This window comes from Myiozetetes cayanensis, unplaced genomic scaffold (assembly GCF_022539395.1).
Source record: "Myiozetetes cayanensis isolate MyiCay16 unplaced genomic scaffold, myiCay2020 scf5-8, whole genome shotgun sequence".
NCBI classification, from domain to species: domain Eukaryota; kingdom Metazoa; phylum Chordata; class Aves; order Passeriformes; family Tyrannidae; genus Myiozetetes; species Myiozetetes cayanensis.
This window is the reverse complement of record NW_026087742.1, coordinates 46,321,608-46,331,990: the sequence shown is the minus strand read 5'-3', so window position 1 is coordinate 46,331,990 and position 10,383 is coordinate 46,321,608. Positions and strand designations below refer to the sequence as shown.

The 10,383-nt window shown below is 49.6% G+C and overlaps 1 protein-coding gene across 1 annotated transcript; it reads right to left on the bottom strand.

Moving 5' to 3' along the window:
• Nucleotides 1-8,732: 8,732 nt before the first annotated feature.
• GSX1 (GS homeobox 1) lies at nucleotides 8,733-10,165 on the bottom strand. Its single transcript, XM_050333264.1, has 2 exons — nucleotides 9,778-10,165; nucleotides 8,733-9,335 (listed from the first exon to the last, which is right to left on the bottom strand). Exons 1-2 carry the CDS (start codon nucleotides 10,163-10,165, stop codon nucleotides 8,980-8,982), a joined length of 744 nt encoding a protein of 247 aa, XP_050189221.1. The 3' UTR covers nucleotides 8,733-8,979.
• Between the last annotated feature and the right edge of the window lie 218 nt (nucleotides 10,166-10,383).

Below are 10,383 nucleotides of genomic sequence, written 5' to 3'. Positions count from 1 at the left end.
ATGGAACAGGACTGTGGGATGTAGCATCTCAAGTCAACACAAGCACAGAGAAGAGCCAATATACAGCAGGCAAGGCCTCGGGCAATGTGAGACAGGCTTGGTGCACTGCCAAGGAGCTCACACACTTCTCAGTATATGAAGGGTTATCATTCTGTGCCCTATGTTTTGAAAGGTTCTTTTCAAAGTATCTTCCAACGTGTATTAAACTGTGTGAGACTGAAAAACCAACAGAGAGAGACAGCAAGCTGATTCTTGGGTTCATCCCTGTGGTTGGTACCAAGCTGGCTCAGCAGCTCTATGATCCTCCTTAAAGCCCAGATCAGTAGTGATAAATAGTGCAAAAAGGGCAAATTCCTCTGCCAAATTAATGGCTCTTACCATTGGACACATGACTCTTAAAAAAATTTTCCTTTTTGAGCATTTGGACTAAGGAGAATTTTTTAGCCTTGAATTTCTGTTGCCACAGCCTTCTAGGAAGCCCTAGTTAGTTTATTTTGTACAGTAGGACAGTGCTGACTTGTTGCTGGTTTTGTCAGTGAAAGCATCTTCTGTTTGCAAAGGTAGAAGATGGGGTTTGGAGCCAAGTCTGGTGGCTCATCAGAACCTGGAATAGTTCAACCCTGAGTTACTAGGTTAGGAAAAAGACTCTGTAATCTCTAAATCATTCATGTGATACTCCCGCAGTGATAGAGAACTTTCCTGACACCCAGGGAAGGATGGCTGAGTCAAAGCCAGGGAGACGGTTGTGCCTCTACTTGGCAAGAAATTGTGTATTGAGTGGACAATACGAGCTGCTGACCAGCAGTATGAGTTCTTGATCCTATAGACTCACATAGAGATGTTGCTCACAGAAGAGCCCTGCTGCCTTCTCCAGCACCCATACTTCCATGCTTCTGTGAGATGAGAGCACATCAATGGTTTATAGAAAATTTTTGTCACCCCCAAATATAATTTCTGCATATTGTAACTACACTGGTGGGACAGCAGTGCTGTCCAGGGTACATGGCAAATCCCCATGGTGTTGATAGCATCACCCAACTCAGATCTGTGTATGCTTGAATATCCTCAGTGACCTGAAGCTATGTGTCAGAGTAGTTCATTGGGTTTTTTTAAATGATGTCCTGAAACATAAGTCCATTTCTTGTACCTCTTACTCTGCAGAGAACCAAGGGTGTGATGCACTTTGGACCACTGAGTTGCTTTAGCAATCCAAATAAAAACAAAGGTTGGGACCTCATTCGTATGAAGCGGATCCAGCTCTAGTTACCATGACACCATGACAATCAACTTGTTTACTGCTTCAAGGTACAGTCTAAACATTCTTGGCATGTCATTTGCATAGCAATATCCAGAATGCTTTGTGTCACTCTACTGTATTCGGGCTCTGCAAATGCATTGAAAGGTTTCTTTACACGTATGCTTAACTAAAGTGAAAGAAAGGAAGAAAAAGGAGAAGAGAGCTTCACTTTTGGTAGAATGTTTCACACAAAGTGTAATCTAAACTGTGTGCAAAATTAAACATAAGAGCTGGATACATGACCCCCATATGTTCTGGAGAAACAGGCAGGGGGGTAATTATCAAACACAGGGTGGAAAACCACTGAGAAAATCTAGGGCTCGTTTTGGCAGAGTATTTAAGCATGTGCTTTATCTTAAACAGGTGATTGACTGAAATGCAGAAAAGAAAAATGAAAAGACACAGAGAAGTGAGAAAAAAATAGATTAGTAGAAGAAGAGAGAATAATGACAGGGAGTCAGCTTGGCTATGTGAGCTGGCAGCACTGCAGAAGGGCCAGGAGGGGTGTGTAGGGTGAAGATAGTGTTGGCTAGGAGGAGCTGGTGGGTTGGAAGGGCGTTTGGATTGCTGTGCAGGGACACTGTGTGGAGGGAAGCCCGTGTGGTGGTGAACATGGCACCCAGGTATACACTGGTGTAAACTGATGCAGTAAGTCTGCACTGAATGAAGTTCTGCTTGCTCAACACTGCTGGCAACCTGAGTGTTGGCTTCAACAGTTGTGCAAGAAGGGTGGTAGCCTTGGGAGAAGATAGAAGCTGGAGGAAGAATTGTGAATGATGGTGGAGAATGGCTGAAAGCATGCAAAGCTGGAGCTGGGGTCAGCCAGGGAGATGAAGATTTCACCAGTCAGTGCAGGTGGGGACAAGAGGGGGTAGTGGCGGGGAGGCTGAAAGCCCTGGCGGTGATGCAGGAGCAGAACAGGCTTTTGGGGTGCTGGAGGAGCTGGTATCTGGGTTGTGACACGATTAAGTCAGCTCTGCATGGGCCAAGGGTAGGACACAGACAGGTCACAGACACCATCAGGACCATTTCACTGCAGTCACAGGCATCTAGGTAGGAGGTGTGAGATCCAGTAGGTTTGACAGTGACAAATCTCCAACTGTTTTGTCTTCCCTCTGTGCCCGTAGCACATCTAGGCTGGGGACTGCTTGTGCTCAGAAAGAGCATCTTGATGCCTAGGAACCAAGGACAGGAGTTTCCCACATCATCAACTTTCATTTACCTACCCACTTATACAGTGTGGTGTCCTCACAGCTCAGGCACTTAAGAAAATTTTTATTTGACATGGTGGCATGGAACATAGGTATCTCTTACGGATTCAGTGAACCTCTCAGACTCTGGTTGGAAAGTCTCTAGAGCAAAGAATTTATGGAGAAGCATGTTAACCTGTCTGCTGTAATAAATGATTCTGCAATCCCATGTACTGCTCATAGCTGAGACCACAGGATTAGGCTCAGGAGACAATTGCATCAGATGTGAACAGCCTGGTCAGCAGGATAGCATTTACAGATCAGGCATCTATGTAGTTACCTCCAATAGAACATTAGTAAAGAGACAACTCTGGTCTAAAAGAGGCCTATTTAGTGTGAAGTTCAGAGTGCAGGCTGAATAAGATGGCTCCCAGGTATGTATTTGTGTTACTCTTCAGGTAACACCCTCTGCCCAATTCAGTCCATGTACCTCCTTTGCACCACCTGGCTTGTGGAGACCTTTTCTCCTCAGAGTTACTGATTCCAGTGGAATTCCTCTGAGTTTATATCACACTAAGTGTAAAATGACTATGACTTTAAAGAAAACCTGAACAACATACAAACACACGGTTTACCATTCTATGCCTAATGTTTTACCATACTATGCTTAATCCTTCTGCTCCACCTTGCACGCTACAAAATGCCCGAACACCTGCGTATGTTACAGGTCTATATGGATCATCTGCTGTTCTTCAGTATTTACCTGAGGTTCGACTGGAAAGGGATTTCTTAAAAAACACAACCAACCAACCAACCAACCAACCAAAAAAAAAAATCCGCACAAAACCCCCAAACAAACAACAACAAAAAAACCCAACTGTAATCCAAGACACTGCAGACTTTTGTAGTCTGCCCAGGCCAGGACTAGTCAAGTACAGGCAGTTAGCTTTCCACACGGGATATTTAAATATTTTTAAATCAAATTAAATCCAGATGTGTTTGCAGTCACAGCTACCATGTATTCTTTCCAGCTATCTGTCTGTATCTGTATGGTCTGCTTGTGCTTCAGGTGTAAGTTCGCCTGTCAAGAACCATTTCATGTGCCTGGATGTGTGCCTAGTGATATTTTAGATATACCAGGGTATCTGACATCCTCATCAGACTGGCAGAAAGGACCTGCAGCAGACCTTCTGGAGCAGTGACTGGAGGCCAATCTAAACCAGATACTCCCACCCAAGATCTAACATACTAGTACACACCTATGTTTAAGCACAGGAGTCACTATCCATCTTGCTGCAACGGGCATAAAATGATGTATTCATAGTCTGTGATTGATGCTAATACTTTTAATAATTGAAAAGCTGAGACTGAGAAAGAGAATAGACACATATCTGGCAGGAACAACTGAATCCAAGGCACATATTGAGTCCATCCTGAGCTTCTACTGATATGTTTTTCCAGTTTGATCTCTATAGACTGGTATTATGTATATGATTAAAATATACTCTTTTCCATGTGTCCTTTGTTGGGAACAAGCCTAATATCCAGAAGGAAAGGGAAAATTAGAGAAGGTTCCAGCAGAACGAGAAAGGAAATACAGCAAACTTAAGAATGAAGATTTTTTTTTTCTGCTTATGATAACTGCTAGTTCTTTTTTCAATCAGTTAGTTTGTTTGTTTCTTTTAATTTATATATACCAGAGTATATATGGGTTATATAATATAGAATATACTTAGTACTTCCAGAGTACTTAACTGTCCAGAACTGGACAGCCACTCCTGTATGGTTACAGACATATTAAACATCAGGCCCAGCCATTTGCTGTCATCATCAGTGTCAGTATCCTAGGAGATGTCCTGATCTTGCATAATTACATCCTGATAAATGAGTACTTTGTGTTCATACCAAAAACACTTTCGAAATTAATGTAACTGAGAGATAGCTGCTGTTGATGTACCTGTTTTCAAATCATTAGGAATGTCATACAAAACCATTTTATTTAGGATCTTTTGTTAACACCTACCTATATTTTAGAGTGATCACATTCACAGACAAAATTATATCATCATTAGAGAATCAAATTTCATAGCCACCCTCAGGAACCCAAGAATTAAATATGAAGCCTTGCTATCCCAGTAAATTAATGGGTAAAATTCACTCCAAGTAAACAAGAGTGAAAGAAACACCCACCTACCCCCAATGTAATGCTATTCCAAAGCAGAAAGCCTGTTTACTTCAAACACTATTCCAGAGTCATGGGGCCAGCTCTGAGCTGGCACTGTATAAATACAGATAAACTGAACTACAGAATTCCTGGGTTAATAATATTATTTTGTGGTTAAGAGCAATAGCATTTAAAATACGAATACATGTTTTGAACCACAAACCTATTTGATACAGCCTTTTTGTGGAATGCAATTAAGTCTAGAGATAGAAATAAAAATCACATAAATATAAAACCAAATAATGTAAACTAATATTAAATAGTTGTAAGTACATAGACCATTAGGGTTGAAAAGATTCTTCATTTCAAACTTCTGTTTTTTGCCAAGAATCCATCATTTTTCATGTTCACATTTTGTGCTTGTGAAAGGAGAGTGGCTACGTATGTGATGGGATGGGGCATGGAACACCTGCATTCAGCATTGCCAATGGGTGGAAAAGAGAGCCCTGAACATCATCATCATCCTTTGTCCTCCTTCCTCTGCCAGAATAGCCACTTTTGCTCTGGGACACAGTCTTTAAAGCCTCGATAGCATCCAAAGAGTTTCCTCTCTGCATGCTAGGGCAGAAATAATTCAATTTTAAGATGGAAATATGGTAAAAAAAGTATATGCTGGAAAATATTCAAACTCACTTTGCACATTTTTAAATCTGTTTCCCATTGTAATAAGGTGAGACTGGTCATTTTAGATGCTGAAATGCTTAAGTAACTTTCAGAAACCTGCCACCAAAATGGCTAGAGGTAGAAAGCTGAAAATCGGCATGTTATGACATTCGCTTTAGCAGAGGTGCCCGCGCTCTTCCCACAGCAAAATGACTTTAATTTGCCCAACCTCAGAGTCCTTGAAAATGACACTCTGAGCATTTGCTGTAATGATTTCTCACTAAATTAGAAAAATGCCCAACTAAGGAGGGATTATCTCTGCATGTGGATGTGGCATAATGACTGTCAAGTGCACTGAGAGCCCCACTGGGCTTTGCAAGGTACACAGGGTCTGCAGCAGAGGCCAGTGTGCATCGGAGAATATTAATACTGTCTTGTTGGGGGCATCCATTGTGATACTCTACTGCTGTTCAGACAAAATTATACCATACGAGGGAATTCTCTTTGCTACTTTACATATATGAGGTACATTTTAGAGCTGAGGATTAGTTCCAAATTGTCTGGCTGACAAACTCAGTCCATAAAGGATGCAGTCACATGTGTGCCCACACTCTCTGTAATGTATGCATCCACTGGGACAGCATCACGGCAAGATCCTTCCTCACAGCCCATGGCCGCTATGCCTGCAATGAGGATGTGATACATCTGCACACCTACAAAGTTTCCCAGTTGCACCCTGGGAGTCCAGCAGCTCTGGTTCAAAGCATGTTTTATTCCCCAGGTGCCTGGGTGCTGCTGCCCAGGTTTCAGAGTGAGTGAGGAGCAAGCTGGCTGGGCAATGCCACTGCCTCATCATCTCTCTCACAATGGTGAGGAACTGTCCCTGTCTGCCTCTGCTCAGCCTCAAAACAAGAGTGTGAGGAGGCACACTTTTTTTTATATCAGAGCTTGTACCAGGAAGGACCAGAGAGATGGTGGGAATGTGCTGACAGACAAGGACTTCGAGAGCCTCAACACAACTGCCACAATAACACTTCAATAGCAACACTCAAATGCCCAGTGCTCTTGTTCCTGTTTCTCCCATCTCACTGCCAGCCAACGGGCTCAAACTCATGCTGCTGAACAGGCATGAGGAGCACACACACGTGCCTCTACAGGTGTTCATTGACTTTAGTGCCAGGGCTCTGTTAAAGAGGATGCCAGACCCCTCGGTAAACCCACATTAGGTTGTTTCTGCCTCTATTTTGCAACCGCTTTTCAAAACAAGTCTGGCAAATGTGAACAGAATGGGAAGTGAGTGCGGGAGAGTGTGCAGGGCCCTGCTGTGCCAATTAGGATCCCCTGAGGGGTCTTTTCTTTTGAAACTGGTCCACTGGGGGAGGAAGGGCACCCAGGGAACATTACGGTGCCAGGCACCGAGTGACATTGACTGACTCTTATATCAAGGCCAGATTTTGGTCTCAAACCTGCCAAGTTCATCCCCAACAGCCACTAGAAAAAGAGCCAGGAAGATGATGCCTGTGGGATGTCCAAACTTTGAGATTGCCCTGCCATTCCATCTCGGCTGGGTAATGTGGGAAGCCAGCAGAGGAGGGAATGGGGAGAAAGAAGTCAGATGCCTAAGGGTCCCAGGAGTCAGTGGGTGAAGGAAGACCACCAAGGAGAGAAAGCAGCCTAAACATTTTGTCCATGTGTCCCCATCTTGATAATGCAGTTGCCTAGTGTCACCAAGTTCTTGCAACTTCCAGACAAGGGAATACAAATAGGCCAGACACAGTGGGGTATGGCTACTGCTTTGTGCCTGTCCTGCATTGTCATGTCTACTGGTTCCACTCCACCTCACAATTTTCTGGGTGTCCACAGAGGTCCACAGTGTGCCATGGGCTGCAAGGTCATGGTCTCCACTCCTCCATGGGATGGAGCTACAGGAGCCTGTAGATCTCCCGGACCCACAGCTATACAAAGAGCTTCAGGGAACTGTGAAGGCCAAAAAGTAACACATTCGTTTTACTGACAGGAATTGGGGCTGTCTCAGCAGTGTCGAATTCACCTGCTCTGGCTTCACCCTTGGTGCCCAGGGATCCCAAGCCCACAGCTTCCCACACCAACTTCAGCCCATGCACAGAGCTGTGTTGACCTTCTCCACGGGGATTTCACATGAGGGATGACATCTCCCTTCCTGACTCTTCCCGGTGGCTTCCGTTGTTTCGGACATACTCCTGAAGGAGTCCCGTCCCGGCAGGGACCGACGGTAGCCCAGGGACCCAAGCACATTCCCCGGACACGAAACCCGCCGGGCCTTTCGGCTCCCCGCAGAAAGGGCCTTTCGCTGCACAGACGGAGCCGCGGCGGGAGCGCCGGGTCCTGAGGGTCCCGCACTCGCGGGAGATGCAGGTCCAGCCCTACGGCCGCATGTGTCACCCCCGGGGCTGCGGGACCTGCCGGCTGCTTCCGATGGGGCTCTCCGGGAGCCACCGGGAAGAGCCACTGCGCGTAAAAACGGCAAAGTGCTGCCAGGAGGCTGCGGCGGCCGAGTGAGTGGGGCTGCCGGAGCCCGGTGGTCGTGAGGGAGCCCCAGTACGGCCGGCCCTGGCCTCAGCCCCGACGGCTTAGCGAGAGGCCGGGGCAGTCGTTCGCCGCTGATGGCGGCGGGCAGAGGAGAGAGGTGCCGAGCCCTCTGTCAGCCAGTTGTTTGTTTTCACGTGCGGCCGTCCGTATCTATATGTGTACACACTGTGCATCTCTCTCCGGCAGACTTGCTACTGGGGTGAGAAGGAAAGGTGTTCAGCCCAGCCTTTCCCCAGCCCTACCTGTAGCTTCGCGGGGAGGACGGAAAGAGCCCTCGGGACAGGGGGCAAGGGTCCCCCGAACCCCGTACCTTCAACTCGACCCGGGGAAAGGAAGGATCCCCGGCCTCTGCTCTAGCCGGGGCGGGAGGGTCCCGGTGCCGGGCTACGGCGGAGAGGGTTGGAGAGCGACGGTGCTCCCAGCGCACGCCTGCGGACACCGAGTGGCTGCTTTCTACGCGAAGGGAAGGACATAAACCACCAAAGAGCTTTTATTGTTATCATAATCATTATTATCATCGCCATCATCTGCACATAAATAAATAAATAAATATCTCCCGGGGGGAGGGAGTGGGACGGAACGGTACAACTACAGCTGTGTGCCCGGCAGCGACTAAATCGGAACAAAACGGAGAGCAATTTTTGAAAGAAAAAGAAAAATGAAAAAGAAAAATATAATAATCCAAACAGCCTTCGACCCGCCCCCTCCGCCCGCTTTCAGGCACCGCCGAGTTACCGGAGGAAGCCCGGGACAGTATCCCTCCAGGCGGACGCACCTCCCGACACCGCGCAGCATCCGCGCCTGTCTCGATGCGCGGAGAGGTCTGCGAGGACCTTCTCGGGCTTGGGGCTGTGCCTGCGGGGACACAAGTGAGAGAGCACTACGGGGGGACGCCTGGGGTCCTAGGGAGCAATTTATTTACAACACCGTGCCGGGACAGCCCGTCCTCATGGGCCGGGGGTCTAGGAAGGCGAAAAAGTCCTTCGTAAATTACACAAATTATACAAAACAGTATAAAATCCTTCGGGTGCATGTCAGCACCGGGGCAGGCAGGCCTCCTTCCCCTGCTCTAGCCACAGTTCCTGGGGAGCCGGGGGCTAGGGTGTGACTGCGAGACCTCTGTCGTCCTTCCCCGAGGAAGACGGAGACATGCGCAAGTCCTCGTCGTCTTCCGAGCATTTGGTGGTAGAAAGGGACGAGCATTTGCAGCTGTGGCCGCTGCCCCCGCCCCGGTGTGAACTACTTTTGCCTTCTTTCTTGTGCTTGACCCGTCGGTTCTGGAACCAGATCTTCACCTGCTTCTCGGAGAGGTTCAGGTAGGTGGCGATCTCGATTCGCCGCAGCCGGGAGAGGTACATGTTCGAGGCGAACTCCCTCTCCAGCTCTAGGAGCTGCGTGCTGGTGAAGGCGGTGCGCATCCGCTTGCTGCTGGGCAGCTGGCTGGACGTGCTGTCTGGGAACGGAGCAGAGCGCACGGTCAGGACCTGCCGGACCCGCCGCCACCCACCCCGCAATGCCGGTCCCCCGCCGGTCCCCGCTGAGCCCTCCTCGCCACCCTCTCTGGAGGGCCGCAACCCTTCTCCTCCCCGAGGGGCCTGCAACCAGGCAAGCGGCTGCCAGGCTGGAGTCCGAGCTCACTGGATGCCGCGGCCCCCTCTCCGTGTTCGCCCGGCCTGGATCGGAGGCTTGGCGGGCAGCAGCAGGGCTCCGTCTGCGCGTCGTCCGACGCACCAGCAGAGAGAGGTGCCGGACTCCCCGTCCAACCTCCTCGTGCTGGGCAGGGACTCTCCTCCCCCGGTGCCTTCTGCGGGTTTCCCCGGGATCCCCATCACCTCCCCGCTTCACTGCTGTCATGCAGGCATGCACCACCCCGCTTCCCACCCCTGCCCCCTTACCCACGGAGATGCAGTGGAACTGCCGGGGGTCTGGCAGCGGGTAGGCGCCCTGGTAGAGCGCCGGTGCGTGCCCGACGCTGACGGCGGAGACAGAGTGCTGCTGGCGGGCCAGGGGCGAGTGGCAGTACTGGGAGCCGAAGGGGGGGAAGGAGGCCTTGATGAGGGGGATGGCGGGCGGCGGTGGGTGCAGCTGGGAGGCGGTGACACAGAGCGGACAGACGCAGAGCAGCCCGGCCTTGCGAGCGTGGCAGGCGCCGGCCGGCAGCCCGGGCAGCGGGTGCGAGGGGTGCACGGCGTAGGGGAAGAGCGGCGGCGGTGGGCTGCCCTCCCCTTTCTTCTCGCCCGCCTCCCGCAGCACCAGCGAGTCCACTAGGAAGGAGCGCGGCATGGCCTCACGCAGCGCCCGCGCAGCCCCCGCGCGGCGCCGCTGGCCAGCCCGAGTGGTGCTGAACGGGGCCCGCCGCCCGCTTTAAATAGCGCCCGCGCCATGTGATGGCGGCGCCGGGCGCTCAATGGGCTTTCTGTGGCTCTTCTCTTGGCATTCACGCCGCACGCTCCCTCATTATTTCCCTTGTTAACTAAATGAACTGCATAATGTACTCTATT